Source organism: Spodoptera frugiperda, chromosome 9 (genome assembly GCF_023101765.2).
Source record: "Spodoptera frugiperda isolate SF20-4 chromosome 9, AGI-APGP_CSIRO_Sfru_2.0, whole genome shotgun sequence".
NCBI lineage: Eukaryota > Metazoa > Arthropoda > Insecta > Lepidoptera > Noctuidae > Spodoptera > Spodoptera frugiperda.
The window spans coordinates 4839575-4859001 of NC_064220.1; the positions used below are offsets into that span (position 1 = coordinate 4839575).

Consider the following 19427-nt stretch of genomic DNA (forward strand, 5'->3'; position numbering starts at 1 on the left):
TTTTTTTCGCAAAATAATTCTAGATTATTTTTCATTTCGATACGACATACCTTCACAAGTATTATATGAGGCATTGTGCCTATATCCAGGATCACACGGGCCTCTGTCACTGTGATCCAAATTCTCTGTCACGATAACATCGAAGAATACTGAAGTAGTTTTTGATCCTGGAAAAGCAATCTTATGTCAATCGCATAGAATCGATAGTTCGCATAGTTCTAAAGAACAACTGATAAAAAATGAAGCATAAATAAAATTTGGCTACGGGCCTACGCCGTAGCTAATTACTACGACGTAGTACGACGTTTTACGGCGCATTCCAATAAACTACGGATCGGTAGATGTGCCTACGAGCCGTAGAATTTTGACACATTTTGTATGGAGCTTATGTCATAATTCTACGGCTCGTAAGCAAATTTACCGATCGGTAGTTTATTGGAACGCGCCGTTAATCTGCGGAAAGTACGGTCATAATAAAAATTATGTTGCATTCTCATAGATAGGTTGTAATTTTCAAACACATACTACCTCCCATTAAAGTCTTGCCAGATACTTTTAGAACACCTTATATCGTATCCTAGTAATATACTACGAGTAGGAAAGTAAAATTACCTGATGTCCTATAAAATTCTTCAACGTCCGGAGAGGAATACGAGTTGATCGTTTCTGGTTGTACTTCATAGGTAAAGTCTGGAAGGTAAGAATCCTGCAACAGTATTAACATGTTAACCGCCACGTCGGACACTGGTGATCGACGTGGGTCACCTTCTACAGTTTTCTTACGGCAGTTAATGCTATAATAAATGGCTTTAGCCCGTGTGATATATTTTTTGGTACCTTGATACATATCTACTTGGAATTAGACAACAGAATATGATGTACCGAGTTAGTATTAACTGATACAGATTGCTCGATATCTCTTGTCAAAGTACGTCTATGCATTTCAGACAGCAATGCTTATATTTTTTGTGTTCATAGAAGACGTTAATATAGCGCGAGGTCCTTATCTATATTAGTACCCGTTTTAGCGAGTGTAACTCGAGAACGGCTAGACATAATTTGATGAATTTTGCTATACATATATTACTTACAGGGTCGCTGTTGTCCTCATTGTAGTTATTATTATCAGTAACTTCATTTTCATTGTTTTGATCTAAAGTAGGACTACAGGGCGGTAAGTCAGAACACTTCTTTATCTGAAATACAACATAGTGGTTGGTATTTGTAAGGAACTACTTAAACGAGAAAGTTATAAAGTAAAAGAGTCAATATAACGTCTATTCTTCTTTAAAACAGCTTTATTATTAATAGCTGCGAAGGTTGGTTAACCAAATTCTATTTAAAAAAAAAAAAACGTTACCCTCCGGATTTTCTCCTGTGTTGTGGGTGCGTTTAAAAACATTTTTTGACGTGGAAAATCATCCAATGACTTCTCCCACCTTGGGTGAGGCGGGAGGGCGTGTCAGACTCTTACTGACTAAAAACCATAGTCCGCAGCTCCGGATCAGGCGTTTACAAACATACATATGATACCCAGACCCGGAGCAACAGTTTATGGATCACATAACGAGTTGTTCCATGCGGTAATCGAACCCACGACACGTTAAATTGCACGGTGCAGTTTATTTTGAAAAATATGATATATTAATATAAGGAAAATAAAAGAATTTACCTGCACATTGTCTCCGTCACACTTGCCTTTAGCCTTGCACCGTCGGGTCCGCGCCTGAGTACCCACTCCACACGTAGCTGAACACTCCGACCAACGGGACCACGGCGACCACCGGCCCTTTGATTCGTCCTCCTACAATACAATATTTTGTACATTTAAACCATAACATATTAAATAATATCACAATTATTTTACAAGTAAGATTACATGTTCACTACATAGCATAAAACAAAGTCGTTTTATCTGTCCCCTGAAATCTTTAAAACTACGCAACGGATTTAGATGCAGTTTTTTTAATAGATAGATTGATTTAAGAGGAAGGTTTATATGTATAATATATGCATAATATATCACCATTGCACCCATGCGAAGCTGGGACGGGTCGCTAGTATTTTGTAAGTGTAAAAGGATTAAGTCGTATCTTCTGTTCTCTATTTTTGTTGTTGTTTAATTTAATACTCACATCGCAAGGAGGCATATGACATTTTCTCTTATCAACAGTTGGACCTCTACAGGCCGATTGATCCAGAATTATTTTCTCTGATTCTGAAGAACTGTCTGAAATATATATTAGAATTTAAACATAAACTTAAATAGTATATGTGGCATTATTTTTTATATTGGCCCCAAAATTGAACCCTGTGGAACACCCTATACGAAATTTAGTATGTGAATGACAAAAAGACACTGAGAAAAATTATTGGAACTAATTATTATTTCAAGCGAATAGAACAATAAACATTTGTAAACTACAGATGAAATTTGCTTGCCAAATTAGTTTAATGATTATTCGTCACGATTTTAAATGAAATCAAATGGCTTTGCAAAGTTTCGGAATACTTTCAGATACTTTGTTTGACTTACCAATAGTTCTGTTTTTATCGTCGACAAACTGACAAGACCTCGATCTCTGCTGGTATCCTAATCCGCAGGTTACATTACATAAGGACCATTGTGTCCACGAACTCCATTTCGCCGGTACTAGAACATACATTGAATGCTACCTTTGAAATTAATTATCATGAGACAATTAGACACCATCTATGAGTCCTGAGAACTCATTAAACACCTTCTACTACTATTTTGATTTTTATGAGTTTTGGTTGAGATCATTCGCTAGTATTTTGTGACCTGATGGTATATAATCGGCGGCAAACGATCAATGGGCACCCTAGAGTGATGGTAAATAATAACATTTTGTACCAACAAAACTTTTTCCTGTTAGGGTCAATCTCCAAAACGGACGTATTCGTGAGATCACTCTGGTCCTTTTCAGATATGATATTCAAATAGTATGTTTTTGTTAAAAAAGCACCAGAGCATTTGCATGAATGCGTCCGTTCTGGAGATTGGCCCGTTAACTTACCTTGTATTACCACATTGTACCTTCGATGAGCAGTCCCGCCTTCATTTTCCACTACACAAATGTATTGTCCCGCGTCTCTGACGTCAGCGCTCCATATAGCCAACAAACTGTTCCCCAAAACACGCTGTATGTTTGATAAACTCTCACTTAATGTTTGTGTGTCCTGAAAATAAGACCTTAAATATCAATCATAAGATAGATTTTCGTCAGACGCTGATACTTAAAATTTGATATATGCAGTTTTATTGGACGAATAGTTTTAATTCTTATTAAGACTGAATAAATAACTTTGGAATGGCGACCTTATCCACCAGGATCCAGATCATAAAATCGCGTGTAATTGATAAACTGATTTTAACCAACTTCTTTGTTAATTCGTATATTACAGGGGACTTATAACAACACACAAATGGTGAAAAGTGGACATCATACAGTGGTATTACCTACCCCTTCGGGGATAAAAGGCGTAACGTTGTGTGATTTTTGTAACTAAAACACATAACTAGCGTACAAAATTAAACCGAAAACATTAACATTCAAACTTATATTTTTATTCTGAAGTACAACAAGAATATCATCTACCTTCAACCATGTGATCTTCGGCATTGGATATCCGTCAGCTTCACATTTCAATACAATGCTTCTTTTCAATGCGACTACGTGTTCCTCCACAAGATTATTGCCAACATTAGCAGCAATGGATGGCGGCTTCAGTATCGTGACGTCATATACAACCTCTGTAGTACCGACTTTGTTTGTCATAATGCAGGAGTACTTACCACCGTCTGTCACTTTTGTTTTATTTATGACCTGAAAAATAATATTGAAGGACATCATCAGTCCGCGAAGAAGTTTTTTTTAAGGTCTGGAAAATCATTCAATCACTTCTTCCTTGTTAAGTGTGTAAAATCCATGGACTTCTTTCTCCGGCCTTGGGCGAGGCGAGAGGAAGCCTCAGGCTCTTACTGACTAAAAACCACTCCGTTCCTACTTCTGCCCTTCAAGTCGGAGCCCCGGTAAACCCGCTAGGTAGTCCGCAGCTCCGGATCCGCAAAGAAGCCGCTAAATATCAATTTCGGATTTTTAAAAACTAATTTCAGTGTCACATTAACTTACCAAAGTAAAATTATCATCAGTAAGGTGCACTCGATCATTCTCACTTATTTCTGAATAGGGATGCTTTACCCACATGACGCTGGGCAAAGGACTGCCCATAGCTGGACAAGTTAACACCAGTGGCTTTCCAAAACCAATCGTCAACTGTTTGGATGACTCTTTGGGTGACGGCGGAGGGACTGAAATGGAAGAGAATGTTCAAAAAGTGCATAATAAACCATTGAATCTCATATTTTTACTCTATCATATTTTTTACTGAGTAACTGGTTCATGGTTGTTTGTAATTGAAGTAACTGTTGGTTATTTGTAACTGAATATTTTGTAGTTGGATTTTAAATTGTTCGGTTGTTGTCAACCTTACATTTAAACCATTATTAAAAAACCAACATTTCAGAAATATATTTCGTTTTGCAGAACCAGAGACGTCTGAACGATAGTTGAACAGATGAAAATCGAGAGAGATTACGTTCAGTAAACGGGAGTGAGGTCAAAGTAATCAATTTCAATCGAAAATCTGGAAGGTGGATTAAGATCGATTTCTTGCGTTAGTTGTAACGAGTTTCTATCAAAAACAGAGATCAATCAATATACAAGTAAATTAAACAGAGTCATTGCCATCAAAACAAAAAAGAAAACAGACTCCTTTCAAAAGTATTGTAATCAAACAGCACTTACCTAACACATCGACCAAATAAACCACGCTTGTATTTCCGACCTTATTCCTAGCGACACAAGTGTAATTTCCCGACTGTTCCTGTACCGCTTTCTTTGCTACAATCACTTCACCGAAGTCCGTAGAAACCATGGCGTCATCAAAAAACTTTAATGGTAAATCGTCTTTGAACCAGTAGATCTCTGGCTGAGGGTTGCCATAAGGGTGGCAGTGGAGGTAGAAAGATTGGCCTGATATCACTTCTAGGTGCACTTCGTTCGAAGTCGTGTTTGCATTGTGGAATAGTTCTTGGAATATTTTTGGTGGCTCTACAAGAAAAGTTATTGGGTTAAGAGCTAATGTATCAATCGAAGATGCAAAGGGTAATTCCCCCCTTCCCAATCTTCCCAATCCCCGATTCCCCAACAACCCTTAAATTCCTAACCCCCAAAAGGCCGGCAACGCACTTGTAACACCTCGGGTGTTTCAAGTGTCCATGGACGGCGGCGATTGCTTACCATCAGGTGATACGTCTGTTACGTGTTCCTTAAAAAAAGTAATGTTTAAAAAACACAAATTAAGACTGACTGCCAACAAAAATCTATTAATGGCAAATTCTCCGCTAGCGCCAGTCACTTTTCGCCCCCATGGAGTTTAATGTATTAAGCCTCTGTATCTCTAAATTGATTTAGATTTCAGCCATGATCGTCCCACTGCAGGGCAAAGGCCTCCCTACCTTCCTTCCACTCCTCTCTGTTTAAAGCTTTTTGCGGCCAATCCTTGTAAATCATTAATCATTTCATCATCATAATTCTTGTAATTGTAATCCTTGTTTACTTGTATCTCTAAATAGGCCAACATTAGTCAATAGGCAAATTGTATATTTCGAAATGAGCAATTAACCAACAAGACAATATTGAATACTCTATCAATCGGTATACATTGGGCACAACTCACCAAGAACATCAATTTTAATCTTCCTCTCGTGGTTACCTCCTTCATTACTGGCTACGCAAGTATAGAGACCGCTTTGTGCCAGCTGCACGTCATTAAGTATCAAGTCTGCATAGTCAATGTCGTACGAATTCTCACTAACTACGCGTCCTTGGTGTATCCACTGTATATCTGGGATCGGATTACCTGTTGCTTTGCACGTTACACGTATACGTGATCCTTGCTAGAAAACCAGTAGACTTTTAATACTTGGACATCTCCGTCTTCCATCAAAGCCTTATTGTCCACGACGAGACTTTTGACGAATGCATGCAATCTACAAATGATGATAAGCGGATTTAAATGAGGAGTGAGTATCACAACGACACCGCTCTGTGGACACAGTTTTTTTGTTTCTCGGTTTCTCGCAAGATGTAAGAATTTGTAATTTTAGGCCACCTATTGTCTTTTGTAGGTCGCATGCATCCGTTAAATGACGCGTCGTGTACAACAGCCTTAGTGTTGCCTTCCTTATAGCTACAAGAAGATCCTACGTGATGATAATATATCAATTATTATATTCTCCCTTGCACAGCAAAACTGTGGAATGAGCTGTCGTCGGCAGTATTCCCGAACCGATACGACCTTCAAATATTCAAGAAAAGAGCATACTCCAGCAACGCAGCTGTAACTCCTCTGGTGTTGTTCGTGCCTCGTCAGCTCATTTGCCACAAATTCAATAAAAAAAATCAATTAAAATAAGTACACGTACCACAGCTTCCAAACTTCCTTCAACCGTGACGCCTTCTCCGTTGCTGAACGCTACAATATCCTGGACCTCAGCCCGGGCGACTATAGTCACCCTGTACACTATGTGCGTGGCGCCGGCCTTATTTACTGCGTCACACCGGTATATACCTTCTGACTGCCTCGTTATATTCGTACTAGACAACTGAGAGTTCTGCTCATGCCAGTTTGTATTACTGGAAGGGAAAATAAAAAATAGAAAAATGTAGAAATAACATCCTATATTCCCTTGTATAAGAACTATCGTGAGACATACTAAATTGATTTAAAATAGCAGTTTACTCACGTAGATAACTGATAGGCTGTCACACAGCCTACAGAGCTTTTATCTTTTCTACTCACGGGAAGGGTCCTTTGTGACTTGAAACTAGTAGAGCGACTTACGTTAGTAAACCGCTGTTAATATTTTTTTATTATTTACTGTATTTCCTTTGGGAATAGTGTAAGTTTAAAAGTAGGTAAGTACGTATAGGTTCATAATGCATGGAGAGGGTTATGGATGATGAAACAAATTATCTTAATAATACCAACTTGTAAGTCCATGTAAGTGTAGGCTCTGGTGTTCCTTTAGCATTGCACTGTAATGTCGCATTAACGCCTTCCTTGAGCTGCACGTCTAACATATCAAATTCCGATATATATGGGGGAACTGAAATAAAAGGACACCATGTATTATGTATAGCCGGGTACCAAAATATTTACTTCGGGAAACAAATACTTTCTAAGTTGTATTGATTTGAAATATCGCGTGACGTCATTAGACGTTTTACACGTAGAAATAATGTATTTGGTCCTATGTTCTTCTAAATTTTGATTCATTTTATTTAAAATAGTCATCTTATATGACAAATTAAAAAAAACGTGTCCAATATTTTGTCATAAACTAACTGACAGACGAAATAGTTTATTAATTTTCATACCCCGTCATCATCCCTATTGTATCCCAAAAGTATGTGCAATATTTACAATATTTATCATGTACTTACTCAAGACGTTCAAAGAGAATTGTTTGATGACCGTCCCATGTACATTGCTGACTATACATTTGTATTCGCCCGCGTTATGTGGCTGTATATTGATCACTTTCAAACGGGGCTTGTCTTCAAACACTAGAGGTTTAGAGTTGAACACCCATTTAGTCTGAAAATGAAATAAAAGTTTTAATTTATTTAATTAAATTCATCTAATTTTTTTTTATACTATTTAAAACAGCCGACCAGTAGCGGGAGCATGGTCCAAGCTACCGGTGGTTAGGGCTCCAGAGACAAAAACCTCCTCACAACATACCAACATACTTACTCCACTCCTGAATTGCATGCGCAACATGCAGCCAATTGTTACATTGTCACTAATAATTTTACTTAAAACATATTTAAAAAAAAACTTTGTCCCACATTAGGATTTTTCCTGTGTCGTGGGTGCGTTTACAAACAAACAAGTTTACATACACATGACACCCAGACCCGAAACAACAATTTGTGGATCACACAAAGAGTTGCTCCGTGCGGGAATCGAACATGCTACCCGTTGCGCGGCAGCCAGTTGCCCAGCCACCGCTCCAACCGTGCAGTCGTTCAATAAATTACATCGGCGGATTCCATGGCCATAGATCCATCAATCAACCTCAGCTAGATGCAGAGAGAACTAGTACATAGTACTTATTTGGATACTAACCTTAGCTCTAGGTTTTGCATCAACAGCGCAGTCGAAATACCAGTCGTCTCCTCTCATAACTTCCACATGTGTGGTGGTATGGTCTATGAAGGCTGGTGGCCATTCAACCACGACCTGTACCTTAGCATACGCGGACCCCACGGCATTTGTTGCTACACATGTATACGTGGAAGCGTTGTGGCGCGACACGTTTGTTAAAAGAAGATTACCATATGATATCACTTTGGCATTCTGAAAAAACAAGCTTAGATAAATTTGATTATAACTTTCGTGAGACATACTAAATTAATTATTATGTTATCTGGTTACACACGTAACTGTTTAACGAGGAACTCGACTAGTTTCAAGCCATGCTAGAGGCTCATATTCATGAGTAGCATTCCGCGACACACGAAATTAGTCGAGTTCCTCGTCAAACAGTCGTGAGTAAGCCGGTAACATAATAATTAAGCTTAGGTAAAATTTCATACAAAATATAAAAATACGTCGCTAGAACAGCGTCACATAAAATAAGAATACTTAGATAAAACGAATCAAAGTGTAGGAGAGTCAGTAAATGCGTCATTTCTACGTAAAAAACGTACTTAGACGTGACGTCACGCGATATTTCAAATCGATATATCTTCGAAAGTATGTATTTGTTTCCGTAAGAAAATAAAAAATACGTATCGGAATGTTTTAAAATAATTTACAAGACGTACATTAAAATAAAAAATAAAAATTAGCCTTTAACCAATCACGAGATAATCGTAGACAAATCACGCAGGGTAAACTGAGAACCTCCTTTATTTAAGTTTTTAAAGAAGGAAAATGAATTATATAATTTCATAGTGTAACATCGAACCTTATACCATTTGAGTGAGTGCGAGCCTGCGATGGGACACTCGACGGTTGCGTTAGCTCCCTCCACCAGCGTCACTGATGATAAACTCTCTTCTGACTGCGAGTGAGCTGGAATTGCTGCGAAGTAGAACAGAAAATAGTCAGAAGTGATAACTAGAATCTATAGCTTCCGACGATTCCGTAGTTTTATTGCTGCCAACATACTTATGTGTTTACTTTTTTTATGCTAGGCCAGGATCTATACAGTGTATACAACATACATATACTATACAGGGTGTAAGCGGAACGCTCCCAAACGTCGCAAACAGGTGATGGTAAAAAACGTGTATTATTTTAAAAAAAATAAAGAATTCAATGTTTATTTTAAGTAATAATAGTTGTAATCTAATGCTGAATTTTAATATAGCATGAATAATACAAACACAAAAACGATTAAAATTATAAAAACATAAACAATTTGTGGCGTTTTTCGGGAGCGTTCCGCTTACCCCCTGTATACTACACAGTATATAAATACTACTCCCACGCGGTTTTATCCACTGCTCGGCTGTTATTGATCGTAACGTGACGTTTATGGCCTACATCAATTCGTCGCTCCGTTTTACCGTGAAAGATGGACAAACAGACACATACTCCTTCATATCGACTGCACGGTTGGCGTGGTGGCACGGCAATTGACTGTCGTATAAGTTGTAGCGGGTTAGATTCCCGCACGGAGCAACTCTGCGTGATCCACAAATTATTGTTCCGGGTTTGGCTGTCGTGTAAAAATTGTACGCACTGCACAGGAGAAAATTCTAGTGTGGGGCAAAGTTTTAAAAAATCATTTATAATTAGTATATAATATATATACTTATTTACAAACAAATACTCACAATATATTTCGACAGGCACCGTCTTATTCAGCACTCCGATGGAATTCTTCACAGTACAGGTGTAGTTGCCGCTCATGTCTTCCGACGGAGACTTGATCGTCAATGTGCCGTCCACATCAATGGAGTAACGAGGATCTAAAACAGTTATTGATTGAAGATTATTGTATTAGAGTACTTTTTGTGACGGGGAAATTATCCAATGTCTTTCTTAAGCCTTGGGTGAGGCGAGAGACTGTCACTGAATAATAACCACCGTGTTTCTACTCCTGCTTCGAGTCGGAATTTCGGTAATCCGTTAAGTTGTTATTTCAAAAGTACCTATTTATGGTTTAATAGGAATAATATATAATAAATGGCCAAACGAAGAACGTTAAAACAGAGCTTTGACTTAGTTATCCAAAGCTCCAGGTATTGTAAAGTAGTACAGGACATGATCCCTAGTATAGGCAGTATTTCCGAACCGATACAACCTTCGAATCTTCAAGAGAAGAGCGTATTCCTTTATAATAAGCCAACGGATTAGACTCCTCTGGTGTTGCGGAAACCGATGACCATGAGTGGCTCTGATTGCTTACAATCAGGTGATCCGTCTATTCGTTTAACAATTCACATAATAACAAAAATCCTTTTTAAGTAACCTAACTTAGATCCTTAAGGGCAGGCACGTGTTTTGTTGTTATTATATGATAGAAAGTTTCATAACAACAAAATTACCGTTATTCAAATAAAATTCGTCTTTAGACCATACGACATAAGGTTTAGGTTTCCCTGTGGCGCGGCAAGAGATTGTGAGTGCTGTATCTATAGTCGTAGCTAAATACGGGCCAGTGTAATTATCTTCTAAAATTGTTGGTGGTTCTGAAACAAAAGAGACCTCTAGTTAGTTTAAATTCTGGACTTTAATAAAATAGTACAGACTAGTATAGACTGCCTTGTTGGCCGAATTGTTGCAAGTGCAACTGCCGGGCATGGGGTCTCAGGTTTGATTCCCGGGTCGGACGATTCGGAAGGTTCGATTCGCTGAGCTATTTTCCGTTTTTCGAAAAATTTCTCAGTAGTAGCACGGATATGCCCGGTATATGGCAATAAGCTCACCACCTATTACATGGGACTTACAACATAAATTGTGAAAAGTGAGTGTACATTGTAGTGAACATTACGTGCCATAAATGGCCATAATGTGCACCTCTGCCTACCCCTTCAGGGATAAAAGGCGTGACAATATAAAAATAAAATAGCCTATCTTCTGTACCAAAACCAAGGATAAACAAACAACAAAAACACAGACTTACCGTTAACTTTGAGATAAGTACTTTTTTCAGCGACACCACCGTTGTTTTCAGCCACGCACACATACAAACCTTCGTGGCTATGTTTCACTTGAGTTATGTACAAATTTCCAATATCGTTTGTACTGGAAAAGAAAGAGAATGAATATATTAACAACTGTGGCGACCACAATATGATAAGTGAGAGATGACAGAAGGCACATCTTTATATATATAATTCTTCTGTAAGTGTGTATGTCACTGAACTTCTCTTAAACGACTGGATCGATTTTGATGAAATTTTTTGTGTGTGTTCAAGGGGATCTGAGAATGGTTTAGATTCACAATTTTGTCAAATGGATAATGATTTTTTAATTAATTTTTAATTTATAAGTAGTTGTTGATTTTGGAATGTTTTACATTCGATCCGAAAAATTTTCAAATTAAAGACGTGTAGACAGGACTACGTCTGTCGGGTCCGCTAGTATGATATATAATATGGACGAATGACGAAGAAACCCGGTTGTCATTAAGACGAAGAAACAAACAGATGACGACATAAAATACTACATCGCACATATATTATGAAGTTTACATGCGAATTAACACACTGTTGGGCAAAGCCCAGGCACCATTTCCTAGCCTGGTCGGAAGATCCTCCTTTTCTTAGGGAACTTTACTCACTATTCTCTAAACAACCATGTTATTTCAAGCTGCAATTTCACATAATTTTCCTTTATTTACGCCGCCGTTGCCGTCGCCAAAGGCACGATCCTTTCCTCCCTGAAACCCCCAATTCTCAAATCCCTAATTCCAAAAAGCGGATTGACACTCCTCTGGTATTGTGGCGTCCATAAGTGGCGTCGATTGCTAACCATCAGGGGACACGTCTCAGAGTCTCATTTTCTGGTCCATACAAAAAAAAAACGAAACCTATAAGATTACCTTAAGTCTGAAGTATTAGACGTCAGTAAGCTGTCTTGATACTGCCATCTTACAGTGGGTACAGGAAACCCGATGACGTCACATTGCAACGTTACATTGCTGCCGAGCAAAGCTTCCTTTGAACTGTGTAATGGAGGTGCTATGTATGGGGGCACTGAAATCATATTATTTTTAATCAATGTCTAGTTTTTGACAAATTTAAGTAGCTATTTAATATGAAATAGAGAGAGAGAGAGAGATAGATAGATAGATAGATAGATAGACAGGGAGAGAGAAGAAAGATAGAGAGAGAGGGAGAAGAGAGGGAGAAGGAGAAGAGAGATAGAGGGAGAAGAGAGAGAGAGGGAGAGGGAGAAGAGAGAAAGGGAGGGAGAGGGAGAAGAGAGATAGAGTGGAAGAAAAGCGAGAGAGAGAGAGACTATTAGAGACTACCTCTGTAAATAATATTCGTTAAACTTACCCCATATATGCACTGTGTACGTAACAGAAGTGTTCCCATATACATTTGAAGCTGTGCAAACATAATCTCCGAAATCAGTCAGGTTGGCTACAAAACTGAAAAAGGGAACATATTAATAAATATGTTAATTTAGATCAGTGTTATACTTTAACTTTTCGAGGAGACTCAACTGGTTTCGAATCACACTGGGGCTCATAGCCATTACGTGGGAACTAGGGAGCCGCGCAATCTGTTGTTATTTCTGCACCACCTAAGGGTTGACTTTTAGAGAATTCTCTGAAGTATTACAATCATACAATAATATATTATTAAATAATTTTACCTCAATCCGTATTCGTCAACATATTTCCTGTGATCCAACAATGGTGTACCATTTTGCGTCCACTCAACTATTGGTATTGGGACCCCTTGTGCACTGCACGGTAACTCAACCCGTTGCCCTTCTAGTACTTCTAGTAACGTTTCAGGGCTAGACGTTATTTTGGGTGGGTCTGAAAACAATCAAAATATTTTCAGCCTTTCTACACATGACATAAGTGTCAAAATCAATTAAGCGTCCGGTGACCTCAGTCACAAGCGTTGTTCCACGCCGGTTTTATGTGAGGCCGTGGTTTCACTCCGGTTAAGGAGCCTAAGTTTTAAAAAACAAGTAATATTAATAATTATGTTATCGGCTCACTTACGTAACAGTTTGACGAGGAACTCAATTAGTTTCAAGCCATGCTAAGTGGTCATATTCGTGAGTAATATTCCGCGATACACGATGCGGCGATTGTCGCGCTGCTACTGAATATCAGCCGAATGCTGCTCATGAATATGAGCGTCTAGCATAGCTTGAAACTAGTCGAGTTCCTCGTCAAACAGTTACGTGAGTAAGCCGATAATATAATAATTAATTTAGTATGTCTCACGAAAGTTATAATAAAACAAGTAATATATGTTAATGTAGGTATATACCTTACCGTAAACGATCAGTGTGAAGTTCCTATGTGTAGAGCCAACCGCACTAGTCGCAGTGCAAGTGTAAGTGCCTGAATCGTACGCCGACACACTCTTTATCGACAGCTCATTTGTATCGGAAATCAGTCTAAACAAAACAATAAATTATAACCTAAATAACTTCTAAAAGGTAAAAAGGCAATCAAAATGTTAACTACGATTTGCTTCAGTGTTATGTTAAAACTTCGATTTTTTTTCTTGCGAATTACATAAATTACAATATTGTTCCATACAGGAATCGGACCTGCCAAAAGTTGCGCAGTAGCTAGTTGCGCCTCTTGTCCATCTAATAAACAGCAAAGAACAACCATGATCCTTTTTCAAACATATATTATACTAGGTGTTACTGAATAACCGCAAAACTTTGCATGAGATGGATCTATACCCTTAGTACGAGTTCACTTTAAGATTAACGAAGACGCACTCTCGTTTCGATCTCGCTAAATGTTAAACAAACTCGCCCTAAGCTCTCTAGTTAATAATCTATTTAGCACTTTAGAAAAAAAAATCTTTGAAATTGTCACAACTCGATTTTTTTTATGAACAACACACAATATTTTCGATATATTTCTAAAAGTATTAAAACATAAGTAAAATGTTCAGTTTCGCGGTCTGAACTAGAGCTAGAAAGGTTCTACATTACTCACTACATAGTATAAAATAAAGTCGCTTTCCCTATTCCTATGTCCCTTTGTATACCTAAAATTTATAAACTACGGAACTGATTTTGATGCTTGTTTTTAATAGATAGAGTGATTACAAGAGGAAAGTTTTTATGTATATTATATCACCATTGCAGCCATGCGAAGCTGGGGCGGTTCGATAGTTAATTCTATTACACCGTGTAACTAAAAGGTAGTATAACTTACATGTTGTCAGAGTACACCAGCGGGCGTGTGTCCTTAGTCCAGACTACTATAGGGGGAGGCAATCCCATCGTTTTGCAGGAGAATTTCACTCCCTTCCCCAATTTTACCTCTAGAGGTTTATTAACGCCTTCTAAAGCACTGTCAATGCGAGGCGGATCTAGAAATAGAAACAAATCTAAGACTTGATCTAGACCAACTAATTTGTCGGTCATCGCATTACTTTCAAAAGAATGCACCAAAATTGCGGCGGAGGCAAAATATTCCCTCAAAAAATGCAATTGTTTTTTAACATTGAATTTTCTCCTGTGTCGTGGGTGCGTTTACAAACATTTAAGTTTACACACACACATACACATGGCACCCAGATCCGAAACAGCAATTTGTAGATCATACAAAGAGTTGTTCCATGTGGGAATCAAACCCTCTGCACGTCGCGGGGCAGCCGGTTGTCCAGCTACCACGCCAAACGTGTAGTGTAGTATAGTAAATTTACTGTTAGTAGGTACCTATAAATTTTTACCTGAATACGGTGAAGGCACGAGGAATACTGCCTCGGCATTTGAACATTAACGATAAATAGTAATTTTCTTGTTTCATATTTTAGAACATTTTCTGTAGTCATGTCTTAGCTTTGAACTTATTTATTATTATTTACTTACACAAGAGAGGTGGAGCAACATCATAACAGACAGGGACTCTAGAGATGGGAGAAGAAAGAAAAGAAGACAAAGCAAGAGATGGGAAAATGAACTAAATCTAACGCAGACCCAAAATGGAGAAGGGTTGCTAGAAATAGAGTAGGTACAATGGAAATTGTTAGATGCACTCAAGGAGGCCTTTGCCAAGAGGCACTCTGAACACAGAGATATTTTATAACCAAATAGACAACCATATTGCAAAAGAAAGAAGAAAGCAGTTTAGGATTAAGAGCAAGAGACTAATTATATTACTATACTAGCTACTATTGATCGTGGCGTGATGATTTATAGCCTATAGCCTTCCTCGATAAATGCACTATCCAACACAAACAAAATATTAAATTCGGACTAGTAGTTCCTGAGATTAGCGCGTTCAAACAAACAAACAAACAAACAAACAAACTCTTCAGCTTTATAATATTAGTATAGATATTATTTACTTACATTGCACTACTAGGATGACATCATAAACGTCTTTTCCGATCACATTAGCTGCGTTACACCGATACACACCACTTTGTTCTTCCGCGGTATTACTTAAAACAAGTTCTTTCTCATTATTGATCACGCCAGCAGGTAAAGCGCCGAATACTTCCGACGATTGCTTTTTAAATCCCCATGATATTGTAGGCTCTGGGATGCCTTCAAGAATTCTGTGAAAAGTAAAAAGATTAGTATTAAAAACATTATAATTAGGTACGTGTCGAATGCTTAAGGTTTTTTTAATAAGAGATATGTGAATTATACAAAAACAAACTTTATCCGAAAACTGCTGAACGGATCGGGATGAAATTTAGCATACTTAATAGTGATATATGAAAATTAATTATAGTCTGAAATAAAACACGTAGTCTAGCATTTTTATCTTGATAACGCAGGTGAACCCGTCGGCATAAACTAGTTGTATTTATATTACTTAAGAAGGAATAAATTATAACGATACATAATCTCACCTACATGTGATTTTAGTAGAGTGGCCGGAGCGCGCAGTTATTTTTGTCAACTCTTTAGATATAACGGGAGCCGCTGAAATATTAAAAATATTTGTTAAGTACTAGTATTACTCAAGATTATTGTAAATTCTGATTGGTTGCTTTATTCGAGTCGGCCAATCAGAGCGCCGAACGCGCTCTCGTTTCGATATTTTTTAAATAACGTTGCCCCACACTAGGATTTTCTCCTGTGTCGTGGGTGCATTTACAAACATACATAGAGTTGCTCCGGGCGGGAATCGAACCCGTTACCCGTTGCGCGGCAGCCAGTTGCCCAGCCACCGCACCAACCGTGCAGTCAAATACTTTAAACGTAAAACAAACTCGTACTAAGGGTATGACGCATCCAACCACGTCATAATATTATATTGTTGTATTACGTTACGAAAATCTTACCCAATCCAGTGACGCCGATAGTCCCAGTCACTATTGTACTTTCAAAGCCATTATCGGCTATACATGTGTAGCTACCGAGGTCATTAAACTCGATTCTTTTTAAATACACTGTAGAGTTGTCATCAGAAACGTGTACATTGCTATTAGTGACTAATTCGGTACCATTATGGTACCAAATAATGTTGGGCGAAGGATAAGAATCGATAACACACTGTAGTTCCACTTGATAATAGAGCTGCACTGATTGGTCTGGAAATTATCGATAAAATAATTAAATTAGTGATGTGAAGTTATCGATGAATTTGAATTACAGTTTTGAACTTTAAATTAAAATATGAAATTGAATAGAAACAACTGTCTTGTAGATGAAGTGCGTCTGGCGAGCGTTGGAACTCACATTTAATTTTGATATCTGGATTTAATTTCTTACACAAATAAATCTGGTGATACTACGACCTGCTCCTAACTGATAGTAGTCAATAATATGTAGGAAAGTAATAATTATTTATGTTTTTAAAATACCTTCGAACCCATGAAGTAATTTCATCTTCCTCCGAACCTGGACGGTCAGACTGTCTTGATGGATGCCTTCTGAGTTTTCTCCGAAACAGAAGTAAGTGGCGGCCACAGAATCTGCACTTGAATTCAATATCAATACGCTTTGGTATACATTTGGTTTTATTTGTCTTATCTGGAATTAAGAAAATATGATTAGAAACCGAACTGCCTAGTGTAAGTTAAGCTCCAAGTGAACCCACTAATCACAGGGCTAAACCTGTCGTTCGTGTTGACGCAAAACAAACTCGCACTAGATATTCTGCTGTTTTAATGGAATTTGTCGCTCATGGAAGAGAGTAATTGGCACTAAGAATAAAAGGCCATTTTTGAGTGGGAAAATCCAGGGAGTATCAGGCTCTTACTGCCTAAAAATTACCTCGTTCCTATTTCTGCTTCGAACCGGCAACCCAGTTAAGTTATCCACAGTTCCAAAGTTTAATATGCATAATTATGGTGAGTAAATGATTTTGCCAACCAGTGACATATTTACATATTGACGACAATGATAATGATACTTTTTTTGACGGGAGAAAAACATTCAATGACTTCTCTCGCCTTGGGCGAGGTAAGAGGGAGTTTCAGACACTTACTGACTAAAAACCACCCCGTTCCTACTCCTGCTTTTCAAGGCGGAGCCCCGGTAACCCGTTAGGTAGTCCGCAGCTCCGGGGGGTAATGGTCGGGTGGTAATAATATCATGGTAATGATACTTACAGTATTGTTAAGAAAAGCCTCAGTCTCCCGGTGCCACAATATCCTTGGCGATGGCTTAGCAACCACTTCACAAGTCACTTCCACGACAGTACCGTTCAATACCGTTATGTTCTTGGAACCAATTATACTGACCACTGGCTTTATTAGGACGCTTACATTCACTTTATCGATACCTAGGACAAAAAGTAATATTATTAAAGGATAGGTACATGTCTAAAAGTTTAATATAGTAGTCTTTAAGGCTCATCCAAGCGTCATTTGTTACTATTACTTTTCTTTTGGATATCGTAAAAACCGAATGAATGAATTGAAAAATGAAAATAAAACTGGCTATCTAATCATACCTTGGCTAAGACTTACTTACTTAGCGTGACGGAACACCTGAACTAACACTTTACCTTTAGGTGGCGCTTAGAGCATGGTGAACACCAAATTCCTTAAAATTTAAGTTTGGTGAAAACGACCATTGTTTTTAAGTTTAACACAATAATTTGATTATAACGTTCGTAAGACATACTATATTAATTATTATGTTATCGGCTAACTCACGTAACTATTTCACGAGGAACTCGACTAGTTTCAAGCCATGCTAGATGCTCATGTTCATGAGCAGCATTCCGCAAGAGAATATGAGCCTTTAGCATGGCTAGAAGTTTAACTCAATTATTAGACTATCCACGTGGGTACACGTACCTGTATGAGATCCTCTAATCGCCGAACACGTCCATTCACCATCACTAGTAACATTGTTCACTTCCAACATGTCGTTAGAAGGTCCTGTAACATCTCGTGTCCGCACCACGGTCCCATTAGGCGCGGTCCACACGACCGTGCCCGCGTTATCCACGGTACACACGAGTTGCATGCTAGAGTTCATCTTCTTCAACAGTGTGTGTGGGCCTAATATTTGCGCAGTTGGATCTGCTTTTAATTTTATAAGGGTCGTGTGGTTTGTTTTGCCTCCTGAAAATGTTATGTTTTTACTGTAAACTATTGTGGGTATGCAGCTGTGAAGGCCATACCACCACCTCTTACCGCGGCAGCAGTCTATTGTGGGACATAACAGAGACTCTAACCGAAGGACAATTACCGCCACTTCTACTCTTACTGCGGGAGTCGTAAAAGTTTACTGAGGGACACAACAGAGGCCGGTGATCTTCAACCCATTTGCCAAGTGTGGGGATTATGATATTTTTTTTTTGTAGGCACCTAGAGGAGGTTTTAGACACGCGGTGGACTGTCACAGGTTTTTTTTTCATGTAATGTAACGTATGTGTATACCTACAGCGTTATAACGTATGTTTCACGTTCGTATGTATATACAGCATTTCAGAAATGTCCTCAATAATATTATTGAGAACATTACTCAACCAATTATTTTAACTTCATTGCTATTTATAATATTTGTAGAATTATACAATTACCTCTGTTAGCTGCGACACACGTGTATAAGCCAATAGCATCAGAATCTATTTTAATACTTTTGTTAAATCGGTACACTCCTTCTAAATTAGGCTCCTTGTCTATTTCAGTAGCTGTGGAATGAAAATAAAAACATAAGTTCTGATATTTAAGATTAAACTATACGAA

The 19427-nt window shown here is 38.1% G+C and overlaps 1 protein-coding gene across 1 annotated transcript in view; it reads right to left on the bottom strand.

Annotated features, from left to right (window-relative positions):
- Positions 1 to 19427, bottom strand: part of LOC118281961 (hemicentin-1) — a 46970-nt gene that overhangs the window by 17605 nt on the left and 9938 nt on the right. Inside the window, exons 13-43 of the mRNA XM_050695990.1 lie at positions 19262 to 19372; positions 18531 to 18800; positions 17838 to 18010; positions 17088 to 17256; positions 16566 to 16814; positions 16131 to 16203; positions 15622 to 15830; positions 14480 to 14636; positions 13574 to 13698; positions 12934 to 13102; positions 12612 to 12706; positions 12152 to 12305; positions 11231 to 11352; positions 10653 to 10796; positions 9939 to 10073; positions 9065 to 9180; positions 8221 to 8451; positions 7533 to 7686; positions 7078 to 7195; positions 6512 to 6722; positions 5764 to 5983; positions 4830 to 5135; positions 4155 to 4333; positions 3621 to 3848; positions 3039 to 3201; positions 2537 to 2653; positions 2136 to 2230; positions 1673 to 1804; positions 1092 to 1196; positions 613 to 706; positions 51 to 167 (exon numbers count right to left, since the gene is read on the bottom strand). Of these exons, the coding sequence (XP_050551947.1) occupies positions 51 to 167; positions 613 to 706; positions 1092 to 1196; positions 1673 to 1804; positions 2136 to 2230; positions 2537 to 2653; positions 3039 to 3201; positions 3621 to 3848; positions 4155 to 4333; positions 4830 to 5135; positions 5764 to 5983; positions 6512 to 6722; positions 7078 to 7195; positions 7533 to 7686; positions 8221 to 8451; positions 9065 to 9180; positions 9939 to 10073; positions 10653 to 10796; positions 11231 to 11352; positions 12152 to 12305; positions 12612 to 12706; positions 12934 to 13102; positions 13574 to 13698; positions 14480 to 14636; positions 15622 to 15830; positions 16131 to 16203; positions 16566 to 16814; positions 17088 to 17256; positions 17838 to 18010; positions 18531 to 18800; positions 19262 to 19372 (4941 nt within the window). The remainder of the gene's footprint in view (positions 1 to 50; positions 168 to 612; positions 707 to 1091; positions 1197 to 1672; positions 1805 to 2135; positions 2231 to 2536; positions 2654 to 3038; positions 3202 to 3620; positions 3849 to 4154; positions 4334 to 4829; positions 5136 to 5763; positions 5984 to 6511; positions 6723 to 7077; positions 7196 to 7532; positions 7687 to 8220; positions 8452 to 9064; positions 9181 to 9938; positions 10074 to 10652; positions 10797 to 11230; positions 11353 to 12151; positions 12306 to 12611; positions 12707 to 12933; positions 13103 to 13573; positions 13699 to 14479; positions 14637 to 15621; positions 15831 to 16130; positions 16204 to 16565; positions 16815 to 17087; positions 17257 to 17837; positions 18011 to 18530; positions 18801 to 19261; positions 19373 to 19427) is intronic.